Source organism: Prunus mume, linkage group LG6, assembly GCF_029339155.1.
Source record: "Prunus mume cultivar Tortuosa linkage group LG6, ASM2933915v1, whole genome shotgun sequence".
In the NCBI taxonomy this organism is placed as follows: Eukaryota; Viridiplantae; Streptophyta; class Magnoliopsida; order Rosales; family Rosaceae; genus Prunus; species Prunus mume.
Genome location: NC_142703.1, coordinates 8305582 through 8332442, shown reverse-complemented (window position 1 = coordinate 8332442; position 26861 = coordinate 8305582). Strand labels below are relative to the sequence as shown.

At 38.5% G+C, this 26861-nt stretch overlaps 5 protein-coding genes across 6 annotated transcripts; 2 read left to right on the top strand and 3 right to left on the bottom strand.

Moving 5' to 3' along the window:
• The first annotated feature begins 163 nt into the window (after nt 1-163).
• LOC103334091 (CBS domain protein with a domain protein (DUF21)) lies at nt 164-4707 on the top strand. The gene is made up of 13 exons (XM_008237023.3): nt 164-535; nt 637-713; nt 805-888; nt 994-1107; nt 1382-1465; nt 1718-1789; nt 2184-2251; nt 2566-2653; nt 2783-2856; nt 2937-3264; nt 3471-3517; nt 3664-3733; nt 4261-4707. The coding sequence occupies exons 1-13, from the start codon at nt 319-321 to the stop codon at nt 4366-4368; spliced, it is 1431 nt and encodes a 476-aa protein (XP_008235245.2). The 5' UTR covers nt 164-318; the 3' UTR covers nt 4369-4707.
• Nucleotides 4708-5443: 736 nt separating this feature from the next.
• Nucleotides 5444-9869, top strand: LOC103334090 (ELKS/Rab6-interacting/CAST family protein). The gene is made up of 9 exons (XM_008237022.3): nt 5444-5563; nt 6053-6117; nt 6451-6610; nt 6866-7581; nt 8074-8247; nt 8358-8474; nt 8793-8972; nt 9056-9102; nt 9255-9869. The coding sequence occupies exons 2-9, from the start codon at nt 6070-6072 to the stop codon at nt 9565-9567; spliced, it is 1755 nt and encodes a 584-aa protein (XP_008235244.2). The 5' UTR covers nt 5444-5563; nt 6053-6069; the 3' UTR covers nt 9568-9869.
• A 940-nt stretch (nt 9870-10809) lies between these two features.
• RTFL14 (ROTUNDIFOLIA like 14) lies at nt 10810-11235 on the bottom strand. The gene has a single exon (XM_016795313.2). It carries the CDS (start codon nt 11093-11095, stop codon nt 10946-10948), a length of 150 nt encoding a protein of 49 aa, XP_016650799.1. The 5' UTR covers nt 11096-11235; the 3' UTR covers nt 10810-10945.
• A 1922-nt stretch (nt 11236-13157) lies between these two features.
• Nucleotides 13158-16260, bottom strand: GPX5 (glutathione peroxidase 5). The gene is made up of 6 exons (XM_016795312.2): nt 15664-16260; nt 15505-15581; nt 15330-15391; nt 14919-15037; nt 13537-13704; nt 13158-13442 (listed from the first exon to the last, which is right to left on the bottom strand). The coding sequence occupies exons 1-6, from the start codon at nt 15721-15723 to the stop codon at nt 13410-13412; spliced, it is 519 nt and encodes a 172-aa protein (XP_016650798.2). The 5' UTR covers nt 15724-16260; the 3' UTR covers nt 13158-13409.
• A 432-nt stretch (nt 16261-16692) lies between these two features.
• LOC103334088 (Tudor/PWWP/MBT domain-containing protein) lies at nt 16693-26058 on the bottom strand. 2 transcript variants are annotated; one of them, XM_008237019.2, is made up of 11 exons: nt 25638-26058; nt 24996-25072; nt 20332-22458; nt 19603-20062; nt 19197-19305; nt 18969-19081; nt 18612-18799; nt 17641-18527; nt 17369-17545; nt 17218-17285; nt 16693-17144 (listed from the first exon to the last, which is right to left on the bottom strand). In XM_008237019.2, exons 1-10 carry the CDS (start codon nt 25758-25760, stop codon nt 17245-17247), a joined length of 4302 nt encoding a protein of 1433 aa, XP_008235241.2. In that variant the 5' UTR covers nt 25761-26058; the 3' UTR covers nt 16693-17144; nt 17218-17244. The 2 variants fall into 2 exon arrangements, with proteins under 2 accessions (XP_008235241.2, XP_008235242.2); XM_008237020.3 differs by having other exon boundaries at nt 16693-17130.
• Between the last annotated feature and the right edge of the window lie 803 nt (nt 26059-26861).

Genomic DNA, 26861 nt, shown 5'->3' with positions numbered 1-26861 from the left:
AAATTAGTTAAAACGGATCTCATGCGAGCCCCTCGACACTTCACACAATCCTGGCCGTCCATTTCGCTAACTCGATTTTGTTTGCTTTACGATACCCGCGTTTTCAACGGACCCGATCGTCCAAACCGTTAACTGCATCACCTTCCCGCACGACGACAAACCTGTCATATGCTCACAAGTTAACAACAGCAAGTCAAAAACAAACACTCATTTTTTTTCTGTCTCTCACTCGATTCGGAGTCTCGCTGTCGACGGTGCTATGCTATCACCGAACACCGAAACCCTAGTTTCCTAGCTCGGACGACGACGACGACGACGATGATGCTGATGTGGAACGGTGCGAGGGACCTCGTGTTAGATTCGGACGACATTCCGTTTGGTACGGGCTCGTGGTTCCTCTACGCCGGAGTGTCGTGCCTGCTGGTCCTCTTCGCCGGGATCATGTCCGGGCTCACCTTGGGCTTGATGTCTCTCAATCTCGTCGACCTCGAGATCCTGCAGCGGAGCGGGAGCCCCACCGAGAAGAAGCAAGCTGGTCTGTTTTTCAGAAACGAAATTATATTAACAAATTGGTGTTTAATCAACTTAATTAAGCTTGGTTGTGAAATTAATGGCTTGATGTTGATCTGTACGCAGCTAAGATATTACCTGTTGTGCAAAAGCAGCACCAGCTTTTGGTCACTTTGCTTCTCTGCAATGCTTGTGCCATGGAGGTACTTAATACTTTTTAACTTAATTAAATTTTATAGATTTGCGGTTTGCCAACGGATTAATTAGTATTTGTATTGATCTTTGCTTTCCCAGGCGCTTCCTTTGTACCTTGATAAAATCTTTCACCCCTTTGTTGCTGTTGTGCTGTCTGTAACATTTGTTCTATTATTTGGAGAGGTACGGCTTTTCTCATTTCATTATTAATTCTTGCAATGCAACTGGGTATAGCCTTTAATCTTGAATGGGATTGTGCCTGACTTATGCCTTGTCATATTGGACTAGATTATCCCACAATCAATATGCTCAAGATATGGACTTTCTGTTGGTGCCAATTTTGTTTGGCTTGTTCGCATTTTGATGTGCATCTGTTATCCAATTGCGTACCCAATTGCCAAGGTAATGCTTATATCCTTGTACTGTATCATCCAATTTCAATTTTCTCTTCAAATTTTTTAATTAATTGTTTTTGGGGTTATGAGACATTTAAGATATTGCATCAACAACACTGAGATTACTAAAATGGTGTTTCAATACTATATTCATGATCATTTCCATATTTGGATGAAAAAGTATGTTTCCTGATTCAGAAAAACAGTATAAGGAGTGAAGTTCGATATGTTTCAGATTCATATATTGCTATTGTAGCTTTTAATTTAACCCATGGTCTCAGGTTCTGGATGCTGTACTTGGTCATAGTGATGATTTGTTTAGGCGAGCACAGTTGAAAGCCCTAGTCTCTATTCACGGCAAAGAGGTAAGCTGCTTAGGTTGGAAGTATTTATGACATGCCACCTCTTGCATTTTCCAATATTTTGTTCATGACTACTAATTTTGTTGAAAGCTCTTTCTTTTGTTGCACAACAGCAGTAGTGATAAATGATACAACTACTTCTTGGGGTTATATCGGGCTTTGTGATTTGTGAATGGCTGCTGAAAATTCCACAACAGTTTTACCTATTCTAATGGTTTTCTCTTTTCTTTGACTTGCTTTTTCTGTCCATTTTAGGCTGGTAAGGGAGGTGAACTCACGCATGATGAGACAACAATCATCAGTGGAGCGCTAGATTTAACTGAAAAGGTGCCTAATGTCTTAAGAAGTATTCTAAAATTTTCATTTTGTCCATATCTGCATTTGACCTGGAAATTTATGAGACATTAAAGAGAGATTTGAGGAAAGATTTTGATTCTATTAGGTCATCTTTCATCTTCTCTATTGGGTTATGTTCATGTGGATGGTCCTTTTATATTATCAACCACTTTTGTCCAATGTGCATTTTTGTAGTACTTGCTCTGTGGCTGATACTGCATCCAAACTATTTTAGTGTTACTTCTCTTCCAGGGTATTTCTTACATTTTTCAGGCTTCTGCATGCCATTTTAAGTATTGAGATAAAGCCAAAATCCATGTCTGCATGTTGCATTGTCTTCAATATTTGAAGTATTCATGATACTAAAGTTTCTTTTGATGTCCAGACTGCAGAGGAGGCTATGACACCTATTGAATCAACTTTTTCCTTGGATGTAAATTCAAATTTAGACTGGTGTGTTTTCCTTTGGACTTTTTTTTCTTCTTCTTTCGTGTTCATTCTTTTGTGATACTAAAATAGCAGTGACAGATACTGACATCTCTAGATCCTTACTTTGTTTCTGTATCTGATCTTTTAAGGCAAATATAGTAAGAACTAGGTAGTGAGAAGGAATTCTAAGGATCACGGTTGTTGTTGAGATGCGTCTTGTTCTTCTCTCGTTTTTCAGGATATAGGGACATATGTATTCTTAAATGGTTGTGTATCTTCTTATTAATCAGGAGTAAACACATGAACATATTTTTTTTAATCCCACTTTCCTAATGCAGGGAAGCAATTGGGAAAATTCTTGCACGAGGTCATAGTCGAGTTCCTGTCTATTATGGAAATCCAAGAAACATTATTGGCCTCTTACTGGTGGGTGTGAAAACTTTAGCCTGTCTGAAGTTTGTGTATGTGTGTGTGTGTCTTATATGATATTCTGTTATTGGTAACAGCTTATGGTAGAATTTGCAAGTCATTTTTATAATTTTGTTGTTGACTTAGGTGAAAAATCTTCTCACAGTACGAGCAGAAACGGAGACTCCAGTGAGTGCCGTTTCCATTCGAAGAATTCCCAGGTGTGTCATTTTCTCCATATTCTCTTTTATGTATCTGTTCTCTGTGGGAATTGTTAAATTCTTATGCATGGATATCCCAGGGTTCCTGCAGATATGCCTCTGTATGATATACTTAATGAGTTTCAAAAAGGAAGCAGTCACCTGGCTGCTGTAGTGAAAATCAAAGGAAAGAACAAGAACCTTTTGCCAACTGCTGACAAAGAGAAATTCGAAGAGAATAAACTGCCCCATGAAAAATCTCAATTAGTTGCCTCCTTGCTAAGCAAGCATGATGACAAATCAGGGAGTGTTGTTGTCAACATCGATAAATCTCCAAAGTCTCTGACAAACAAGCCAACTGAGGATATTGAAGATGGGGATGTCATTGGAATCATCACCCTGGAGGATGTTTTTGAAGAACTTCTGCAAGTAAGCTCTGCCTCTAATTTATAGATTCGGAATGGTCTGTAAATTGTCATGGACTTTGGCTTAGTAGCACTCAACCCATTTAAACTATCTTTTCGCGGTTCAGTCAGTGGGATAGTATTTGTTCCACTGCAAAATATGCGCATATTATTTGTTTTCATATTTCCATTTTTTTAGATAGATTTTCCTGATTCCCCTTTCTAATGCAGGAGGAGATTGTAGATGAAACAGATGTATATATCGATGTACATAGGAGGTACTATTGGATCTGAACTCTCTCTCTCTCTCTCTCTCTCTCTCTCTCTCTCTCTATATATATATATATATATATATATAAATCTATCTTGCTCAGTCGCTCATGGTCAAGTTGCTTGATTAATTTGGAATGCATGATTTGTATAGGATACGTGTGGCTGCTGTGGCAGCTGCTTCATCCATGGCACGAGGTCCATCAAGTCGGAAGTTGCTTGCAGTAAGTTACATCATTCACTTGTCAATCTTCATTGCTAAGTCATTTGAACATGAATTCATAAACCACTATATGGATTTACGTCATCATCAGTTCCCATCTTCTTTGTTAAGTGAGATAAAAGCCCATTTCCTGGAAAAGCACAAGTTTTCCAGTAACTGAACATTTCACCAAATTTGCAATTTGTGAAGCACATGGGGCTGTATTTGAACAGAATTTTCATCTGCAAAACTCCAATGTTTTTGTGCTTCTTACATGCATTGCTCACGCTTAAAGTACATTTGTAGTGCATAAATGTGTAGTAGCTCTATGCAGAAGAATAATTGAAGGGGCGGGAATCATCATATAGTAACTTCATAAAAAGTAGCCAAAAGCAGCCGAAAATTTTAAGAAAAGTTTGAAAAGTATCAAATTTATTAGCTTCCTCTCCAAGTACATATTTTGGAGAATTACAAGTTGTATTTCATTTCTGTGAGCTGTTCTGGAAGTTCAAAGTTATTTGTCTAATTATACATTTGGTTATCCTTCAGGGACTAACTGAGCATGGACAAACCCCAAAGAAGTCCGCGGAAGATGATGCACATTCAGTGAGGTATTCAGGGAATCCTCGGGAGCCTCTTCTAGGCAACAAGAGATGACAACGGTAGTTCCAGACTTCCGGTCAGGAAACAAAGTTGCGGCAGGTGGCTACCTTCAGTCCTTTGTTAACTATCATGCCATGCCACGGAAGTTGTGGTCAACAGTCTGCGTCCTTTGTTAAAATATCAAGATTACAGTTACATATCTATAAGCTAGGCTTTTCTTGTAGATTATAGTGTGCATGCGTATGTAACTGGATTTAAATTTTGTCAAGTTTTTTTGTTCTTTTGGTCAAAAATTTTGTCAGTCTACGAACTGGATCTGTCCAACTACAGTAAAACCCATTTGGGTTATTTATAAAAGCCTACCAAAGAGAAACAGATGGATATTTAACGGAAGGGGAGGGGCCTATAAATGAATAATTTCACCATAAATCTTACAGACTTAGTTCGACGGTATAGACAAAAGGAAAATGTTGGAGATAATATATTGTGTATTACCTTTTCTAATATAATGTGGTCCTTCTAGACAAAGAGAATAAGTTAATCAAACAATGAAAATGTCAATGGTGTTTATCCCAGTGAAAAAAGGTCAGTGATTTCATGTTCGAATGAACGCCTCCCTCTCATTCCCTTCCTAATTTGGCGAAAAATAAAATAAAATAAAACAATTAAAATAACCAGACAAACGAAAAGTAGGAGCACTTGCACCACAATCTCATTTAATTTTCTTGCAAAATCTCAAGAAATTGTCTTTGACCTAATGTGACAATTAGGAGACTCTTCCATATATTTGAGAAAAAGAAAAAGAAAATAAAGCATTAATATTCAGAAGCTGATTTTTCATTATTTGTGGGCATGGAAAGACACAGCAAGTGTGAAAGAAAGGACCAGAAAGCAGCAGGAAAGTTCCCAAGTTCCACGTCAGCTTAACCGTTATCCAGTGGCCCATCCAAGTTCCGACGAATAAAGACTTGGTTACCCTGAGTAGCGGCCCAAGAGCCTCTGCCATGTCAGCCGAACAGTCAAATTATAAACCGACGGAATTACCCTCGCATAGTAGCTAGATTAACGATTGTACCCGTTTCCTTAGCCGCGTGGGTCAACTCGCCCCCAGCCCAAGCCCAGCCGAGTTTTCTAGTTGTTTATTTTCCCGAGAATCGAACACTACAAATACAAATATCGTACAAACCTGAAAACCCTTCTCCTTCCTCCTTTCCTGGTTCCCCTGAGTCTCTCTCCCCCTAGCTGAACGGTCAGTCTTTATCTTGTTGTTATTTCCGTCCGTTTAGTTGCCGAGAAAGGATAAGAATCGCAGAGAAAGGATTGTGAAATTTCGCATCTTTCTTTCGTTTTAATCCCAGGTTTTAAAAAGTTAGAAATTTTTTATTCTGAATTATTTTCTTTTCGTTTTTAGGGTTTTTTTGTGTGTGTTATTTTCTCGGCAGCCAAACAGAGAGATTGTAATTTCGATTTCATCTCATGCGTATTTCCCCGTTGTGATGAATTTTGTATTGTCGGCTCTCAATTTCGAATCAAATTCTGATTTTTTTTCATAAGTTTAAACCAAACGGAGTATTATAGAGTGAAGGGGGAAAAAAATTCATCTTGGATCTTGACATCATTTTCGTTTTCTTGTGTCAAATTATTGCTCTTTGTTGTTTCTTTAACAAAAAAAATTATGTTTATTAATATGTGGAGTTTGGAACTCTCAAATGGATGAATGTTTTTTTGGTATGTGCAGGTTTGTAGCTCTTGGATATGGGTTTCAATGCGGTTTATGGTTGCTTAAAGGAAGTTTTTCCACAGGTATCGGTCTTTACCTCAAAAGACATTTTTGGATTAAATTATATATCTTTGCTATTAGATTTCCTTGTTTGCCTCAATTTCCTTTTTGCCTTTTATTTCTTGTTTTTTAGTTTTTATTCCGGCAGATGCTAATGATTAGTACTAGTTGGATTTTATGGAATATACACATTGTCGTCCCTAAGATCTTAAGCAAAAGATTTATACAGTTTTCTTTAATATTCCTTAATGTAAGAGCTGTAAGATTAGGGAATCTATGTGTCCTAGGATGCTTGAGTTGTCTTTTTGGTGTTGACTATGCTGACCCTCCATGTTATTTCTTCTAATGCTGCACAGGTGGATTTTCGCCTTCTGAGGGCTGTTGCTATTGAACATCCCACCGATGCTGATGCAGCAGTGCTTGATGTTCTTACTGAGCTCCCTTCCTTGAACAGACAATCATTGTCTCTTGTTAGTCCTGCACAGGTTCTGCATCGCACAGATTCACCAGTTACAGGTAATCTATAGCTTTTCATGAGAACTTTTTTCCAATTCCTGATATCATTCTGTTATTGACGCCATTATATTTTTCCTATTCCCCGTCGTTATATATTGATAAACACTAGAATGTTGCCATTTTTTCTTTTAACCTTTAGATGGTTAATATTGTATACACTTTATTTTATGCATATATTCAAACCCTCTAGCTAGTGGTAAACATTTGATATTTTAACAATGGTATTTATTTATATGTTGCATGATGAACTTGCAGTTGACCACAAGGAGAAGGGTAAAGCATTGATGTACCAGCAGGTAATTAAGGAAGTAGGAGTTGGATCTCTACCAGAACCAGAAACCGCAGCTGGTGAGGATGGCAACAAAAATGATCATACAAGTGGTGCCTCTCATGATGAACCCACACCAATGGAGGAAGTGCATACATTGCATAATGCCCCTGTCACGGCAGATCCTTTGAGGATACATACTCGAAATGAAGAACCGATTTCTGATGAAACGGGTTTGAATTTTGATGGCAAAGTTGGGCTTCAGCAGTCTCCATCTTGCAAGTCAACCCTTTCAATGCCTGAAAAAGATTGGGTGAATGGCATCTTGGATGAGCCACTTCCTGCATGGAAGAATTTTGATTTTCCTGTGCATGATGATTCTGATTTGGTTATCAGTGAAACATGTCATAAAGTAGAATCATCTGCTGTTGACTCTTTGGTGGAGGTTAAAAGTTCTGTGGCTCAGCTGGATTCTTCTTTTATAGAACATGCACCAGATGCTACACAGTGTGACTTTCATTCAGAATTCTGTTCAGGCCCTCTTCTTGCTGATGGCAACTTACAAGCAACTGGTACTTCATGTCTTACTTCCAACCAAGATTGCTCTCCCAGGGAAATGTTTGATATTGAGGAGACCACACCAAACAACATATGCAATATTTATGTTCTTGAAGAGATAATTGAAGATGCTAAAAATAACAAGGTACTAATGGATTTACAACTTGTTAGCTTTAGACTTGCAATTCAGAAGTAAATGCATCTACTATAAAAATTACAACTGCATAATTTTTTGTTCAATTACTATCAGATTCTAAACCTAATGATGGTAGTTTATCAACTTGATCCTTTCTTTGTGATGATGCTCTGTGTTTTTATTGGGTCTCTTGAAGTGGCTTTTAATCCTTCCGTGTGAAACAAGTACTATACGATTTTGTCTTTTGAATGCAATGATATTATGTTCTATAGATTTGGTTTCGGTGCTTCATTTCATCTTTGTATCAATAATTTGTATCATCACGGGATGTACTGGTGATAATTATTGGCTGACATTTGGGAGCTTATTATTAATTTGAGTAGTTTATTACGTGTTTACATTGCTGATGCAGCATCTTGATGGAGTCTGTTTTCAGCATCATTATTTTTTTTTTCTCCTCTCCCGTATGATTGAGTTCCTAATTATTAAACAATGGAGCAGAAAACCTTGTTTTCAGCGATGGAGTCAGTTATAAGCATGATGAGAGAAGTGGAAGTCCAAGAGAAAGCTGTTGATATTGTCAAAGAGGAAGCTTCTAGGGGAGGTTTGGATATCATGGTCAAGGTGGAGGAACTGAAACAGATGTTGGCACATGCGAAGGATGCAAATGACATGGTTGTAGATTGCTAAATGAGATTAATATTATAAGTTAATGGATTCTGAATTCTGCTGTTCTTTGTCAAGGGTGCATCATAACTGAGGATGTATTCTTCTTTTTTCTGCAGCATGCTGGAGAAGTGTATGGGGAGAAAGCAATTTTAGCAACTGAAGTGAGGGAGCTCGAGTCTAGATTGCTCAGCTTATCAGATGAAAGGGATAAATCACTTGCAATTCTGAATGAGGTTTTTACTTCAGTTCATCAAGTTGTTCATCACACTGCATTAATTTGTTGTCATGCTATGTTTAACTAAATTATTTATTCATCTTTTAAATTTCCTCATTTATTATGCTATCCTTATCATGTTGTATTCTTCAAAGGCAATGATTATATTCTCTGTTTCACTGCTCTAATTATTTATCAAGAAATATCATGACAGAGTTCATACAGTAAAAAAAAAGGGGCAAATGTTATCCGTCACTTGTTTGGCTTCAATCGATGCACAGCAGCTGATACAAAGATAGTCCATTTTCTTAGTTCATTATTTGTTTTGTAACTGCAGATGCGTGAAACTCTTGAGGAACGACTGGATGCAGCAACTGAGGCAAGGAAAGTGGCTGAGCAGGACAAGCTAGAAAAGGAAGAATCTGCACGGACAGCTCTTGCTGAACAAGAAGCGGAGATGGAGAAAGTGGTCCAGGAGTCAAAAGTATTGCAACAAGAGGCGGAGGAGAATTCCAAGGTTGCAACTATTTCCAATGACCGTGGACCTACTCAAGTAGAGTAACTGATGATATAATTTCGTTCTTACTTTTCTTTTTGCAGTTGCGGGAGTTTCTGATGGACCGTGGTCGCATTGTCGATATGCTGCAGTAAGTAATTTTGTCATCATTGTTTTAATATATTAGTTTTGTTTCCTTTCGAGGCTTTCTAAATTTCTTTTGATAGTTTCGTGTCTGTTTTTTCTGCAATATTTAGTTTTATGGTTTTGAGGAGATAACATGGTACTTTGGTACTTGTGCAGAGGAGAAATTTCTGTTATTTGTCTGGATGTCAGGCTGCTGAAAGAAAAATTTGATGAACGGGTTCCACTAAGCCAGTCTGTTTCCTCAAGCCAGACTAGTTGCATCTTAGCTTCTTCAGGCTCATCATCCCTGAAAAGCTTGGGGGCATTTGATTTGCTTCTGGAACGAGTCGAGTCACCAAAGTTTGCAGAGAAGGCAAGTCCTACTCCTTCAGTTGATGGCCTATCACCAACAAGCAGACTTGAAGATGAAAGAAGAGAACTTGCGCAAGCACTTGTGGACGAGGGGTGGGAAGTTGTCGTCGACAAATAACTGGATTTCTAAGCCTACTAGTGCATACATTATGGTATTGTGAATACGACCAACAAGATCAACTTCGCAGGATTTTCTCCAAATGCATTTTTGTTTAAGTTGAGAGTAGGGTTTATACATATATATAATATAATATATTTGGAGTGTTATTAGTAGTTCCATAGGGTTGAGGAGTACTAGTCGAGCCTCTCTCTTTCCGCATACTACTTTGATAGTTGCGAGTACTTTCTATATTCTATCATGATTTGTACAGTACATATATTCGAAACAATAATGAAAACTTGCAAGTTTTGAAGATATTATTCTACTCTAGCCCAGAAAACCTAGATATTCTATCATGATTTGTACAGTATGTATAATGTATGTATATATTTCTATGTCCAGATGCTTATCGACTAATGGATCCACTGAACACGAAGAAAAGATGAAAAACGGCTGCAAGGTCAAAAAGGCTTTTTATTTATCGGATAAGCTAATCATATTCTAGCAAGTTAACCTCTGTAAATTGGCTCCACTGAACACGAAGAAAAGATGAAAAACGGCTGCAAGGTCAAAAAGGCTTTTTATTTATCGGATAAGCTAATCATATTCTAGCAAGTTAACCTCTGTAAATTGGCTTAGGGTCTGTTTGGGAATGCTTCTAAAAGGGCTAAAAGCGTTTTCTGATAACTAAAAGCGCTTCTGACATCGTTTGGCAGAAAAGTTTAAAAGGGCTTATGGGTCATAGAAGTGCTTCCTAGAGAAGCACCTGTTATGTGCTTCTTCAGGAAGCACTCTCAAGTGCTTTTTCACGAAGCACTTTAATTTTTTATGAAAATTGAAGATTTTTTTAATAAAGACGTTTTTGTTAAAAGTGCTTATTAGCAAAAGTACTTCGTAGAAAAGCAATCCCAAACGAGCCATTAATCGGGAAATGAGTTTGACAGACAGATTGGACTGGACATGCAATAGTGTCATTATTTATAAGCAAAATAGGAAACACAAGAGTTCATTAATTATCAGAGAGATCCATACATCATATCATATGGTACATGTATGTATTTACATAGTCAAATCAAATACACATTTCGAAATTGGAGCTATATATATATATATATATATCTTTTTCAATTCACTTTAACCTACCTACCATCTAAGCCAAAACTGCGTCACACTTGTTTGCTTGATCATTATACAACATGCAGATGCAGAGAGAAACACCACAACATCCACCCGTACGGTATGGTTAATTACTCACCCTAATCCTCCTACTGAATCCCAAGCTTGGAGTCGAGATTGATCAACAACAACAACAACACAGTAGTGCATGTGCATGCTTCAACTCAACTCAACTCAACTGAGCTAATTAACATAATTAATTAGCCTTTTAAATATATAGTTAATCATGCCAGCACAGAAGCATCACGCTGCATCTCCATACGATGTAAAGCCGTGCCCTCTGCTCTCTTATGTGCTTTGAACACCATGTCCACGGCCGAAGCTTCAAACTGCTCCTTGTTGTTGGGATTGCCTTGGCTGCCATGCCCATGCCTATATATATATGAACAAAACCAACACACAAATCGAACTTTGGCTGAGATTTTATGACAATTAACTAAAGAAGTTGGAACTTGAAACTAAACTTGTTGTGTTGTGGGTTTGAAGGGGTGTTAACCAGGGGCTTTAAATAGAGAGACTACAGAACAGCAGAAGAAGAAATGCGAGGAACAAATATGTGGTGCTTGACAAATGTTGGCCACTGGTTGAGCCAAAGGGACAGGGAAGGGCCCCACTGTTTTTGGGCATCATGACAAAGCACACCCTCTCTGGATAAGGACCTCTCATCGACTCTTCCCCATGGAGGGGCCATCCCCTTATCTCACTTGCACTGATATCTGCATGCATTTGCAATAGGGTAATGTCAGGTTTATCACAATTTTATACCACATTATATACTACATCTCTAATAGATGTGGAGTAGAGGTGGGCCCACCAATACAATGAGACCTACTTCTATTAGAAAGGTAGTACACAATGTGATATGAAAAATGTGATAAGCCTAGCAGTTTTCTTTGCGATATGCATAATGCATGTTCACATCAATCACCTAAACAATTAAGAATCATTAATAAGTTTGACTAATGTTCCAGTTAATGCTCTCAATATAGATTTCTAAAATTAATTATATCATAAAAGTCAATTAATAGACTAATAGTGATAAACATTTAAAGCAGCAAACAATCAAAGGGGACTAAAGGAGCTATCTACAATAGACAACGTATATTATCAAAATGATTTTCAACCATTTTACCTCCGAATTATGACCCTAATCAAACTTAACCTTCAGAACTAAAAAGTCAACCAATTTACTTGAATTTATTAAAACAGCCAATTTAAACTCACTGCTAAAATTTTCGAATTTCATCTAAAATCTAGCAGTAGGTGTGAAATTGACAATTTCAATAATTAAGGTGCTAAATTGGTTGAGTTTTTAGTGCACGGGGTTAATTTCGATTAGGGTCCGTATTTCAGCAATTAACTCTTATCAAAATGGTGGTATACGTGTCCCTTAATTTGGTAACTAGTATAAGAGCTAATCTTGTTCACAATCATTTATTTTTTCTGAAAGAAATCGAACTTGAAAAAGCGTATGGGTATTTCCTGGAGTTGAACTTTAGACCGAGACTGACCGTTAACAATAGCATTCACATTTGGTAACTACTACTACCAGAGAGCCCACGTGTAACATAAAGAAAACAAGTACAAAGGGGCCCACCCACATTTTCATCATCCTCACAGCACAGGGCTCGAATATCACGTGCAGTATGTCGTACTGGTCAAACCGACATGCCGTCGACTTTTTTTCTTTTTAAGAATACATGAAATGTATCTTTATCTTCAATGACTTGAAGTTGGAGGAAGCCCTACCACTACCACTATACTAATGGACTCTAAGGCGACACTCAGGATGATCCTTCGCCTTCAACAACAACCACCTTACAAAACCCTACACTGTAACCTCTACAATGGACAACTTGTCCCAACTTTGGCCATCTCCGTTCTGAATTAGTGGATTTGGAGCCCTACACGTGGTTCTCAGAAATCCCATTTGTCTTTGTCCCTGTGCTGCAGCCAGAGCTAGCATAGCCACTGTCATAAACACTCGTAACCTTATCTCAATGGAGGGGGGAAAATCACAGGTATAAGTATCAGTATACATCATACATGACAATATTACACATTAGATTACAAGGGTGCGAGACCCCACACATTGCAAAGGACTTGAAACTCTAAGTGGTTATCATTCTTGCACACTAAGTCTTGTGTTTGAGTCCCCACAACATGACACGTGTTGCGTGATAATTTGGAAATGCACATGGGGAAGGAAGCAAGGGGGTTGCTTGGAACCAACCAATGTACATAGACCAATGAGAATGTGTGCGCTTCCACAATCTTGAATAAAAATCAAAGCAAAGGGTTAAAAATTGAAAAGCATGTGGCACTTTTTATATTTTCCGACCAAAAAGAAATGATTCGCACTTGTATTTTGGAAGTTGATGGACAACTCACATTTTCATCTGCAAGGTACTGATTCTGTTATAGGAAAAGACTTTGAGGACAAACGTAAAATGAATAATAAGTACTAACTGAGAAGGGTTACATAGACAGGAAGAAAGATAATTCACAGAGAAGAGTTCGTATTCACTATTTCATCTGCAAAGTACTGATTCTGTTATAGGAAAAGACTTAACGTGAAATGAATAATACGTACTAACAGAGAAGGGTTACATAGACAGGAAGAAAGATAATTCACAGAGAAGAGTTCGTATTCACTAGTGTTTGAACTGAACTGCCTGATAACCTCACGCCTCCCCCAGAGCTTTCTTGATATCAGCCTGTGTCAAAGATAGGGAAGAATATTAGTTTAAGAGATGACCAGAGCTGTGCTTCTGTGTGTATGCATGTGTCTAAGAGAGACTGAGAACAAACCTCAATGCTCAAAGGAGACGTGGTTGGGCTGTACCGTTCGATGACATGGCCATCCTTGTCAACCAAGAACTTGGTGAAGTTCCACTTTATCCTATTCCCCAGAAATCCAGTTTTACTTGCTTTGAGGAATTTGTAAACAGGTTCTGCTTCTGGCCCATTGACACGTACCTAGATATAGAAGAGTACAGAATCCATGTTATTAAACTGTTAAGTTTCATCTGCAGATTGCGCAAAAGAACTAAGATCTTAACATAAGATGCATCACTCAGAAAGAAATCATGGTTTTGCTTACAAATCCAATCAATTAGCTTGTTTGATACCATGGATTTGTTTCCTGTCAAAGGTTTTCTTTAGCCTTGGTTGATAGTGAAGCATCTCCTAGAAAGTGGTTTTCTCTCGCTCTCCTCTCTCTATCACACATTCAAACATATTTGGCAACCATAATGGCCTCTCATATTCCACCCCTGTGTAAACCATTTCTCATAAAGGGGTAATGGATAAAAAGGCTACAGCTGGTACAGAATCAGTAATATTCTTCCCCTGTTGCAATCCATTGCAATTGACCAACCAGATGAAGATAACAAGTAAGTGCATTACTGAGAATACACGTAAGCACAACCCACATCAATGAAATAACATGCCCATCGCACTCAGCTTCAAGCACATCAACTTAACACTCAAGAAAGGAACCAAATAAACAGAAATGAAAGGTTTCCAACGTTCTACAGAAACTATATATATAAATACAGAAGTCGTAATATTGAAAGGTGGCAAGGTTTATTCTTTCTTTTTAATATGCTCTAGAAGGAACCTCATAATATTATTAGCCCAGGGTATAGACCACATTTTATACTGAAGTATGAGGGCATTAGTCTTAGCGTTTCCCTTTTTCACAAATCAAAACAAACCAGGAAGCCATCCAATATGAGTCTGAGAATTCTAAATCTTAATAATGCCTTCCTCAAAAAGCTCTTTGAAAGAACATGTGCTCTTCCAATGGTCTGTGCCATTAGAACTGACCCGCTGACTGGAAAACATCAAACTTATAGTGATTAACTTCTATTACCTAATCTCTTCATTCCTTTTTTCCAGATAATATCTACATTCCTTAACTCTAGTATTTAGGTGGGGATATATAGGCAATAGCAGTGAGCAATATTTAGCTGTCTGGTAACCGTTTTCCATTTCCTCAACTCTACATGGGTGAATTCAAACAAAAACCAAGCTGAGGTCAAAGAAAAATTATTGGCAAAACCCATGAGCCACTACTAATATCACATACATAGTCATTTTCTTCAAAGCTCAGGATATCACAAGCACCATGTAGGACTAAGATAACCGGATTGATGATCTGATAAATGTGGCAAAAGATATTCAATTACCTTCTTGAATATCGGATATTCAGCCTTGTATCTTGTACATGCAAATTCTTCCGCGTCCTTGCTTGTCCCAGGCTCTTGCTTCAGAAACTGATTGCACGGAAATGCCAGGATCTCAAGACCTGAAAATACTCATGTCTAGAGCAGATCAAATACAAAACTAACAGAAATATTTACTCTCAGTCTTAATGGGCAAATGGCATCAACTAAACTGATAAGAACTTGGAAATTAGCAATATAAACAAAACTATAAACTTTGGATTATAGAAAAAGAACCCAGAAGAGTTTTTCATGGGATTTAATAATCCTTCGCTCAAAATTAGAACTTCTTCACGAAACTTGATTGTAAATATAGATGATATGTTCGTACGTTAAGAGCTGTAGTGAAAAAGGTTTAGAGGGAAAAGAAGAAACCTTTGTCCTTGTATTTGTTGTAAAGCTCGGTCAACTGAGTGTAATTCGTATCAGTAAATCCACTGTAAACACATAAGAAGAAGAAGAAGAAGAAGAAGAAGAAGAACACAAGGATTAATCAAATGATTAAACCCAAGAACTAAAAAATAAAAATAAAAGGGGAAAAAGAGAGAACCATTTGGAAGCAACGTTAACAACGAGGAGGACTTTCCCTTTGTAAAGGCTGAGGTCCACGTCCTTACCTCTGCTATCCTGCCACCCAAAAACAAAAAAATTCAAGATTTCTGAACGAAACCATTGACTTGAAAAAGAAAAGCAATGAACTTGGAATTACCTTCACTGTGAATTCGTGGATGGATTTTTCAGAGACCAACTGTGAATGTGAAGCACCCATTTCTCTGTCTCTTTACACAAGCAAAACTGTTTGTTTGGTAATAATTTATACAGAGCAAGAAGAAACTGTGAAGGGAAGGATGAAGAAGGAAAGACTTTTTACAGTTGCCTTGTTTGTGACCAATTTGCTGCAGTTCACACGGCAGATAGGCAAGGGGCTCAAAACTTTTTTAATTTAGGGACAAGGGCTTCACTTCATTTCATAATTTACTCTCAATCACTTCTTCTTTTTTGGCCTTTTCATTTTGTTGGGTCATGAGTATGAGCGGGGTCAGTGGTCTGTTTGCTCCAACCAATATGTGCTGTCTTTGTAATTCTAACCAGTTTTTCTTTTCTTCGGGTCAACTATTTCTCATGAATTTCAGCCATCAGTCACTCAGTCAAGAAGATATTTGGATGTCAAACAAACCCTAATTAAGCCCAAAAACAAGAATCTGACTCAAAAACATCTCATGTAACATAAAAAGTCGGTCGACTGAGAAATAGCCAACTACCCTCATTAATATTGCGCAATCACGGTAAATACATAACCGCTCCCGCTGTCAATGGCCCGCACCACGTTCTGTTATGATATTAAAAAAATTAGAGGGGAACTAGAAACCCAACTCAATATGTTTTAGAATCACAAATAAATTAGTTTCTATATTGAAAATAGATTACCTTTAATTTTAACAAGAAACGAAATCTTACAAGAATTAAGAGATTTCTTTTAAGGATATTTCTTAGGCGATAACATACTAAACTCACACACTCTACGACGATGCTAAATCAGGACCTTTCATGAGAGAGTATTGCTCCAAACCATCAGATTCTTAGGGTCCATTGCGCAGATTTAAGAGATTTTTGGTTTACAAGAACAAGGCATTTTAATAACAAACGATTCTTCTAATAGTAGGGCATGGAAAGCAGCCCAATTTGATGGTTTGATAGAGTTGGCAGCATAAAAATTTCCACGAATGGACAAGACAGCTAAGAAGAGAAATATACAGATAAAGATTGCACCAAAGCTATGAGTATATGTTCCATCAAATGCCCCATGCATGTCATAAAATTCCTATGTAAGGGCTTCCAAGAAATAAATCATTCTAAAATTTTGACATAAAAATTGGCAAAACAAAAAAAGAGAGAAATAAATTATACACGCCATTGCCAACCTAGAGTTAGTCACCAGCTCTCAATCATCTCTACAATCACCGTCTCCCTGCTCTTCTGCTTTTGCAGGAGGAGGAAGGATACAATTACATATGTACAAATCCGAAGCATACTCCAATGGCCTGTCTTTGTGCCTTGGCCTCTCTCTCTCTCCTCTAAAAGGCCTGCGCCTCACAACATGAAGAACAATGGCTTTGGCGAAATGACCGGCCCTCTTGAATAAGCAGCAGAAAGCAAGATCAAAAATGGATCATACCTACCAATTATCAACTGCTACAGAATTAGCACGCGTTACAAATATTAACAAAATAGTGAATTTAGGGATATTGTCGCTGTAACACACCAGTCCCTGACTATTTGCTATGTTTGCTCATCGTGGCCGCCAGAAGCTTGGACCTGAACCACCATAATCTACAACAGATTACCAGGAAAAAATTAGGGAACAAAATCATCCCCTGCATAAAGAGACCAAACACTGCAGGAAATGCACACACCTCTGCCGTTGACGGGTATCGGACCTTCAAAGGGTGGTCTAAAGGGCATAGAGTCTCTGTGGTTCATTGATCGGGGAGGATATCTCCACCCTTGGCTGGGTAACCTTGTTGGTTCACATGGGGGGCCACGAAAGGGGGCAGTTCCATAAGACGTCTTGCCTTTGTCAGGATATCGACCTAGTGCAGAAAGAAAAGCAAATAATTTTAAGACACCATAAAATACCAGAGGAAACAGGGAAGTGTTCCAAAGCCTTGATATTTTAAAAAATTACCAGAAAAAGAATGTGAAGGAAACCCCCAGCTCTCACGGGGCTCATAAGGGGGTTTCATTCTTTCATGGTTATTGTAATAGTTTTCTCTGTCCCCATTCGGCCCAAAGTCAAATCTGTTGTGATAAGGAGGCGGCGCCTCCCGTCGAGGCTTTACCTGCTGATCTCCTTGAACATAAGAGAACTGATTTGATGGTGGGGCATGAGGTGGTCGTAAAGGGTAACCTTTATTATGAAAGGTAGCACCATCCGTTTGTGGAACATTTCTCCCTGAATATGTAGGAAAACTACTATAAGAGCAAGAAGTAGAATCAGGCATCTGTCTTTGAAGATCTCTACATTCAGGGGCACGATAGTGCACGGCATCAGAAATTGTTTGGTTGATTCTTGGTGCATTCAACTGCTGAGGTGGAGGTTGAACTCTATTTTCATGCACGTTCTGCAAATGCACATCCAAGTTAGAACATGGAGGGTGGATGACAACAGGTGGAGGCAGAGGTGGTGGTGGTGGCGGAGGTGGAGGAGAAGATGGTAGTGGAGGAGATGATGGTGGCACATCTTGAGGTAATGGAGGGGCAAGGGGCAATGGGCAGTTCTGTTCAAACTGATTATGTGAAGCCTGCACAGTATTAGCTATGGCAACACCACAAGATGAACTTGTGTCAACATCACAAGAAGGAGCGACATCCTCCATTTCAAGCTCTCCATCGACATCTTCCAAGATATGCCTATGCCTTTCAGTAGCAGGTGTGGTTTCATATTCTTCATGCCCACGAGGATTATGCTCAGGAGTGACAGCTTCAAAACTTTCCCCATCAGAATCACTTCCATCATGTTCATCCTTGAGCATGCGAGGCATACAAAATCCCGGAAGTTGAAAACTTGAATTGCTGCAGCAATACAGGAAGAACTCAATAAACGATATAATACGAGAATGCAAGACAATCAAGGAGTAAGATGCAACCAATTCAAACCTTCCATATTCGTCAACAAGCATACCCTCCATTTCTCTAAGAGGATCATCCAAAGACCTTTCTGTTCTCGAGGAGCGCCTACCATAGGCACCAGCAGAAGAAGGCCCAGTAAGGGAATTCAGTTCTCGCATATGGCGATGAATTATGGACTCTGGAAAAATCCTTCTTTCCAACCAAAGTCTCAAAACCTTATACAAAAGAAGAGGAGCACGTAAGGCACTTAGAACAAGCCAGACAACAATACTGTCAGATGTTTGCCCAACACTAAGCAATAATGAATTGTAAAAGGCTACTATTACGATGTGCTATTAAAGGGAAATTAAAATGACCCAACAAAGAAAAAAGAGCTTTGCTTGCCTTTAGACACTGCCTGCGATTTTCATGTGCAGCACTTCCAGGAGGAGCAGCAGCTGACAACAACCGTGGCAGGACTGCTTGGATTGCAGAAAGGTACATACCACCACCATCACCTATTATTCAAAATCAATATCAAGATCACGAAATCCAACATATAGATGATTCATACTTTACTTATCTCTATATGTGTCAGATGATTAGCTCTGATACACTGAAAAGATGCATTACCCTTCAAACCTCGAGAGTACTGAGTGATTGAATCCACCAGGAAGAATAAGTCCACCCGTCTGTGTAACCTTGACTCAGTTTCCAAATGACGGGCAAGAATTTCCAACGCCTGAGTTTTAAAGAAGAAATATTACAAAAGGAGAAAAAGATCTAGGTGCATTCTTGTTCTCCATAACAATTTCAACATTATTTAAAGTTCTAAGGGAAATAACGAAAGAAGTCTGTGGTGTATCATCTACAACTACAAACAGAAATATTTGCGTTATATCCATTCAGTCATGAATTCATATATCTAAAGATTTTACATAAGTTCGACACAATTTTGAAATTTAAAGAAAATAACCAAGGGGGAATCAGGTACCAGCCATATCTCCTCCAACTAAATTAGAAATTAGATTTCACCTACCTTCGCAGCTACACCAATCTTTCCACAGTCAATGGCTACACGAGTTGCTCGGCCAATGCTCTCCTTGGTCCTTGTCAATGTTCCAAGCGTTGTCTCAAATGATGTGAGAGCAGCAAGTGCTTCTTCATACCTGCCCACAGATTTTGGTCTTTGACTAACCACTGATTCAGACTTTCCATCCTCATCAACTGGAGTAGATGAAGTTCTCTTGTCTTGTAAATCAACATCAGGACTACAACTGCCATTGTTCTGAAGAATATTACTACTATCTGAAGTAGACATGCGACAACCTGAGGTATTGGGAGGCGATGCTTGTGCAAGAGAATCTCCTCCATCTGTTACGGATGGACTTGACCGGATACCAGATACAGTTTTCTCACCTAAATACTCATTTGGATAAGAAACTGAACTTGGATCCTTCTCTGTTTGTCTATTTTCAACCTCTTTCACAACATCAAACCTAAAACAAAGAAATACAATGCAACAGAGATTTAGAACATTACTAACCTAAAAGTTCCTCTATAAAAGATAACAACGTAAAGCAGGTTTCGGTACCAAAAACTCCTCTAAAATAATGGCAGGAAAAAAAGTAAACAAATTAAGGAAGTATAGGCATTAACTTACTAAATGGAAAAGGATGGAGAGGGGGACAATCTTGTGAAATATGAACAAGAAAACAATGAACTATCAAATTCTACTGCATAACTACACTATGGTACAGAAGCTTACATGTCATTGACCTCTCTGTTATCTTCAGAACAGGGCTCCAAAGACTCGATATTCACACTGGCACCTTCTCCACCATAGTGACGCGGACTTGCATCATTTCGAGGTGAAACTTCAACCATCCCATGGATGGTGCCTGATACAGGATCTGTGCTCTTCAGAGCAGGCTCTGACATATCACATTCAATATCAGGATTTTCTGCATCACAATTGCTCAATTCATTTTTAGCATCACCTCCGCCCTTCAGAGGCAACTCACCCATTGAAGCTTGATTAGCTCCAGTACCAGCCTCTCTTATATCCATATTAGGCAATAAATGCACTGGACTTTCAGTCTGGACTGCAGTTCCAATAGTGTGACAACCAGAAGAACCACCACTAAGATTTTTATCATCAGCAAGGTCCCCAGAATCTGGAAATTCATGAATTGAACATTCATGAATTTGAATGTTAGGACTCTCAGTTCTTTGATCAACATCCACTTCCACGACTGATTTAGTACTTTCCTCCAAGGTTACAGGGTTTGAACTGGTAGAGAATCTAGAAGCATCAACACCTGAAGCTTTATTGCCCAAAGAGTCGTCACTCTGAAGTCCCAAACCATTCCCTGTATCACTTTCCACAGTGATAGGGAGGCATCTGCTCGTGGATGAAATATGGCAACCAATAGTAGACATCTTCAAGATTGAAGATTCATAATGGCATCTATCATCATCTTCAGCAGCATTAGCTGACATGGCTTCTAGAGCGCGATGAAGACGCTTAGATGGAGGTAAAACAGCTTCACCATCAGCGGAGGAACCAAATGATTGGTCTTTCTTGGTGTTCCAAAGCTGAGGCTTATTTCCCAAAATTCGAGTGCAACCTCTTGAAGGTGTTATATTATCCAGAGCTCCATTTACCACATATGAGTCCCTAGCAGCAGGGAAATTTTCATCACAATTAGAGGATGTGCTGATCGGCTCTGATGAATTGACCATAACTTCCTTCAAACTTTCTTCATTGTGCGCAAAGCTATCAGCTTCCTCATTAGCAGAAGATGGTTTGCCCATTCGCACCCTGGCTCGTTTCACCAATGGCAAGTGCTCATCTCCATCTTCCTTAGAAGAAGTTCCATTTTCCTTGGAACAAGTCCCATTCATCTTTCCACAGTCAGTCTGCAGAGTCTGACTACTGCTTTGCAAACCAACCTCCAAAACTGTCTCCTTGTCCAACATACTAATAGGCTCAGATACATCATTAGAAACTCGCTTTCTGTTCGGCTTCCTTTTCTTCTTAATAACAACCTTACCTCCTAGATCAAGTCCTTTGTTCAACTGAGCATCACCATCCATGCATTCGACAACAGTCTCTGAATGTTCACCTTTACAACCAGAATCAATAGCACCACCTTCATCAAGACTAAATGTGTCAGAATCAACTGTGACTACTTCAGAACCATTGTCTTCAATAAAACCATTTGAAACAAAAGCAGCTGAATTCACATCATCACACTCAGAGTTATCAGGTGATTTCCGTATTCGTTTATTCCTTCTTAAACACCTATCTCGAACTAGATTACCAGATACGTCCCTAGCATCCTTGGCATCATCATCACATGGCATTGTGAAGTTCCGTAATCTACGCGATTCCATCCTAGATGAGCTTCTTGATCTACGAGCTGGTGCTTCCTCTTTCTGTGGTCGCGAATGTCTTAATCTTTTTCTTGAAGAGCAGGTCACTGGCAGAGGTGTTTCAGTAACCATTTCTGTGGCAGCAGGTTCCTCAATTAGGGCCTCCTTATCAACCATTGCATCAATTTGTGCAGTCGCTGAAGCATCCTCAACAGATAAACTTGGCTCATTTCTATCAATCGTTGAATGTGAAGATTTCGAGCGTGAATCAAGAATAGCTTCAGGAGCTTCGGACTGATCCTTTGAACCAAAGTTGGACGAAGAGTCCACTGAGTTCCCTCCATTTGCAGTGGAGTTGAAATCATCAACTTGGTCCTCTTTCTTCAGCTTGTCATAGCTATCAATGATCTCCTGGACTGCACGAACAAAATCTGAACCCTTTCCATGACGCTTGCCCAGAAGAGACTGTTTCTTCTCCTCAGTAAATGCCTCAACATCCGCAGGGTTGCAGAACGCTCTGCATTAAAAAGGAAATACACTCAATGGAATAAGGCAAACTAGCTAGCAAATATCAAATTCAGACTTCTGGTGCAGTTAAGGGTAATGCGTCACTTGGGTAAGTTAGGTCACTGTCACCACAAACATAATGGGCATGTGATGTAAAAAATGAAATAAAGATTTGTACGCAATAGTATTGAAGTTTCCAGCTTATATATACGTTCACAATGCACCCTCATTGGTATATATTTACTAAAGCCTAACTCACAATTCCAACATTATTCAGAAAATTTCTGTCATTTGTATAATCTTTACTAATATTCCCACCAATATTCTGTGGACTACCTACATTTCATCATCCCTGATTGTATGTAACCAGCTAATTGATGAGGGAGTGCTTGAAGTCCTGCAACTTCAATAACTTTAAAGGATAGAAGTTAAGCGTACAACCCTTCACTCACAAATCAAAGCCCTCTACGCTGTAAAAATGTATGCACACACATGGATGCAAGGACACTTGTGCACACATTCATATTCACAATCCAAGTAAACAGAAGGATAAAAAGAAAATATCCTTCAATTCACATTTGAGTCCTAGCGTATCAAATATACTTCTATGCAACAGGCATATATCTCCTCCTAAAAAAACTCGTCCTTCATCAACAAAATCTTGATTTCCTACACCAAAGCCCTATGAAAGCAAATTTATGCCAGTCTTGCATGTGAAGCCAAAATTAAGATAGGAGAAAATAGATAATTTTAAAATGTGTTATTACAATTATTCTCCTTATAAAAGCATGAAACCTGGATGAAGTAAATGACTCAAAAGACCAGACTTTAGAAACAAAAAAGAAGGGCATTCACATCCCTAACGTCTCCTATAGCTCCACCCAAACAAGATAAATATAGGAATACGTTCACTCTTCAGAAATCTGGTGTGTTGTTGCTAGGCCATGAGTATGAATAATTGATCAAGTCAGTTCTTACTATAAATAAAAAAAACATTCGTTCGGGTTCACAATCTGGTAACATAAAATATTTGTCAAGAAAATATTCAAACAGGCTTCACCTCCAAGCAAGGCTAAAAAAGCAACAACAAAAAGCCCAAATCAGTCCCACTTTTTCTAATCAATGGCACTCCCCGCTTAGTATTCTAACAAGAGGAAGAAACTAACCACCATTTACTACGGAAGTCATCTGATGTAGGATCATCATCTTGCCCTATTACCTTCATAATGTAATAATTATTTGTCAAATCAGGTTTTTCCAGTGCATAATTCAAAGGGGTAAACGTCGACTTAAGTGTGGTCATTGTATCTGCTATCCAACCAACTCTAAATTTCCCTAAAAGTAAAACAAATCCTTCAGGAGCTTCTTCCCCTTCATCTCTCTAATACTAATTATATGACCAGAAATAACTAGTAGAGATAGAAAAGTGTCATGCAAAGAACGAGAATGTAATAACAGAATGAGATCTTGTCAGTGGAGGGAATAAAACCAGGAAAGTAGATCCGCTGCCTTTTTTTTACATCAAATCACTTGTGATGCAAGAGAGATTGGAGTCCATCCAATAAAGCATCACACACAAATCTACAATTACACCCACGGTCTCAAATCTATGTCAAACTATAATTATTTCTCATACGAAGTAGGTTACTCTAAACTGATCAAAGATGTTCAAACCTCACAATATCCTGAAAGAAAACATTCAAATAGTCTATACTAGTGCTTATTCCGGAAGACCTCCAAAAGATTTGTTTTCCCTGGTGTTGAAATACTGAGTAAAGTTTGCTACTCTTGAAGGGTGAAGCATAACTTTCTCACTTCAATTCAATGTATGCAAGTTTACCACCATTTGATTACATCACAATTCTCTCCTTTTTTTCTCAACGTTGTTGGTAAATTTAGAAGAGGGAAGAGTTGAGAGTTGTTCATCTTCATCAATTTACTTATTGACATTGTAAAAGTGTATAATGCCCCTACCCAAATTACCTTGTTTTATCCTCACTTAATGGAATAGAATAAAGGCCCTAAATAATAACAATAAATCATCAGTAACATACAAGTTTTTCTATTATTAGTCACCACTCAACTTTGCTAGTACCATCCGTAATTTTTTTCAGAGGCACCTAACACTCACAGGGTGAAAAAAAAATATATACAACTAAAATTTGACTCATGTACAATTAGATGGAAAAAGAAAAAAGAAAAAAAAAAGAGGAGAATGAAGACAGACACAATAACATAGTAGCGATTTTCGATTGACCAAAAACATATGAACATATCTAGCAACACAAGTTAAGAAGCCAACTACCAAATTTTGGAAGAGAAGAACAACATAATCAAGCTTTATTCTTCATAACTCAGTACAATCAACATAGTAATCATACCTTACTCAAACAACATGACATCATATTATCATAAAGTACAAAGTTAACTTCCGTCAATAAGTCTGATCTGAAAGGAAAGTCATAACTAATCAATTATTTGACTTACACCACTACAGAAACCACCGTGTTAGACTAGAAGTTAATCAAGAATGCATTGAGTACTTACATCTGTTGGGTTCCAAAGAAGTAGACAAGTACTTTCTTCCAATCAGCAGAGTAACCCCACTTCTCAGGCTCGCTTACCTGCAAGCACAAACCAACTCGATAAGCCAAGTTAAGCAGTCCTAATAATCACTGAAAGTAAGTCTAGTAATCACTGCAGTAGTGCACTTCCATAGTGACTGTCCATGAGAATCGATGAATATAAAGATCAAAGAAAATTAAAATTTTCAAATTTAAATGTAGAAACTTAACGCTAGTCATCAAACCCCCATTTCCAAATACATCGATAAATAAATATCATAATAAAAATGACAAAAGTTAGATAAATAAAATTGAAGAACTCATGAATCACCTCTATCACATAACACTTCCAACTACCAAGACTAGAAAATTAAAAAATTACAAAAACCCAACAATAAAATTACAAAACCAAAAAAGTTAAGTCAAGGCAATTAAAGAATAAATAAATTGAAACTCAGATCCAGAAAACTATCCTTCCAAGCAAAAGCCCACACTGTATCAAATTCACTAAGCTTGCACAAAAGCACCAAAACCCTAAATAAAGCATATTCCTCAACTGCGCAGTCGTCTTGACTGGCATGGCATAAATAAATAGATAAGATATTTTTTTTTACAGAAGACTTACCGTAGCAGGCCAAGCAGGGAAGCCTTTGACCTTAGCAAGTACAAGATCGCCGACCTTCCATTGGCGGCGAGCAGCGGCGGCCTGAGCGGCTTTGCTAGCTCCTTTCCTTCGGCTGGGCGCCATCAAAGAACCACCACCGGAGGCGCTCCAATTGAATTAGGGAACGCTATTTGAACTGGAATAAATACACGAACTCAGGGATGTGCCGCAACCGCCCAAGGAATTGAACAATCTGGCACTCTACGGAAAATCTCTGGGAGAGATTCGCAGGCATTGAAGCACAGAGATCGCATTCAAAGCGAGAGAGTGAGTGACTGAGTCTGTGCACGAAACCCTAATTTCAAAGAGAGAGAAAGAGATAGAGAGAGAAAGAGAAGGGGAGAGAGACGAAAGAGTTGGATGAGTATGATAGAAGAGTTTTATGTGGAAGAAGCGCAAACAGAGAGATGAGTTGGTTAGGTGAAAGGGAGACTAATGTGCGCTAGGGGTGTGCAGTATAAGTCCCGTGTAGGTTTTTTTGTTTGGCCTAGTTGCAGTATGCTAACGTGGGCTGGATGTGTGATGATGTTACTAGGGTCTTCGATATTGGCCATACCGCAAAGGACTAGTATTGTGCTGTGCGAATAACACGTGACCCACCAGCCATGCTTCCACACTTCCTCAAGTACAACTCAAATTACTTTGTTCCGCTTTGTGGTTAAACCCGGCCCACTTCTGTTTGGTTCTGGATAAACAGGACCGGGTTATCCATGAATTATATCCAAACAAATATCAGTATATCATTAACTTGTAAGTTTTGAAGTGCATGGACCATCATTGTTGACCATTGGATCATGTTTTGGTTTTCGGGCCTCAATCTTGGGTCTGATTTCTTTACTGAGAGGAACCAAAGGGGCTGGGCCATCTTGCCCTTTTTTTATATTTTACATTGTAAAATGCAAAAAAAATCATTTTATTTGCCGTCAAAAAACTTGGATTCCAAGTCCCTGTAGGCATATGTGCCGGTGAAAACGCGTACGCGGTAAGTCAAAACCCTTGAAGCCAAACTCTATATATATAGTTTTCGAACCCCTTGTTGGACCACGCTCAAACTCAGAAGTCAAAACTCACATATCGCATAACCCTACTTCACCAAACTAGAGCAACAAAAAACATCACCTTGAAGAAGTTGTCAACAAATTTTCAGTGTAACCTGCAAGAACCAAAACCTAATTTTCTCAATAT

Excerpts from the sequence above, each read along its gene's own strand:
- GPX5 (XM_016795312.2), bottom strand. The coding sequence starts at position 15,723 with ATGGGTGCTTCACATTCACAGTTGGTCTCTGAAAAATCCATCCACGAA. Across the intron at positions 15,582-15,663 it reads TCCACGAATTCACAGTGAAG|GATAGCAGAGGTAAGGACGT; the intron begins GTAATTCCAAGT and ends TTTGGGTGGCAG. Across the intron at positions 15,038-15,329 it reads CAACAAATACAAGGACAAAG|GTCTTGAGATCCTGGCATTT; the intron begins GTTTCTTCTTTT and ends GAGTATTTTCAG.
- LOC103334088 (XM_008237019.2), bottom strand. The coding sequence starts at position 25,760 with ATGGCGCCCAGCCGAAGGAAAGGAGCTAGCAAAGCCGCTCAGGCCGCC. Across the intron at positions 22,459-24,995 it reads TTCTTTGGAACCCAACAGAT|AGCGTTCTGCAACCCTGCGG; the intron begins GTAAGTACTCAA and ends TTTTTAATGCAG. Across the intron at positions 20,063-20,331 it reads AACAGAGAGGTCAATGACAT|GTTTGATGTTGTGAAAGAGG; the intron begins GTAAGCTTCTGT and ends TCTTTGTTTTAG.
- RTFL14 (XM_016795313.2), bottom strand. The coding sequence starts at position 11,095 with ATGGGCATGGCAGCCAAGGCAATCCCAACAACAAGGAGCAGTTTGAAG.
- LOC103334090 (XM_008237022.3), top strand. The coding sequence starts at position 6,070 with ATGGGTTTCAATGCGGTTTATGGTTGCTTAAAGGAAGTTTTTCCACAG. Across the intron at positions 6,611-6,865 it reads CACAGATTCACCAGTTACAG|TTGACCACAAGGAGAAGGGT; the intron begins GTAATCTATAGC and ends ATGAACTTGCAG. Across the intron at positions 8,475-8,792 it reads CACTTGCAATTCTGAATGAG|ATGCGTGAAACTCTTGAGGA; the intron begins GTTTTTACTTCA and ends TTGTAACTGCAG.
- LOC103334091 (XM_008237023.3), top strand. The coding sequence starts at position 319 with ATGATGCTGATGTGGAACGGTGCGAGGGACCTCGTGTTAGATTCGGAC. Across the intron at positions 2,252-2,565 it reads GTAAATTCAAATTTAGACTG|GGAAGCAATTGGGAAAATTC; the intron begins GTGTGTTTTCCT and ends TTCCTAATGCAG. Across the intron at positions 3,518-3,663 it reads TATATCGATGTACATAGGAG|GATACGTGTGGCTGCTGTGG; the intron begins GTACTATTGGAT and ends TGATTTGTATAG.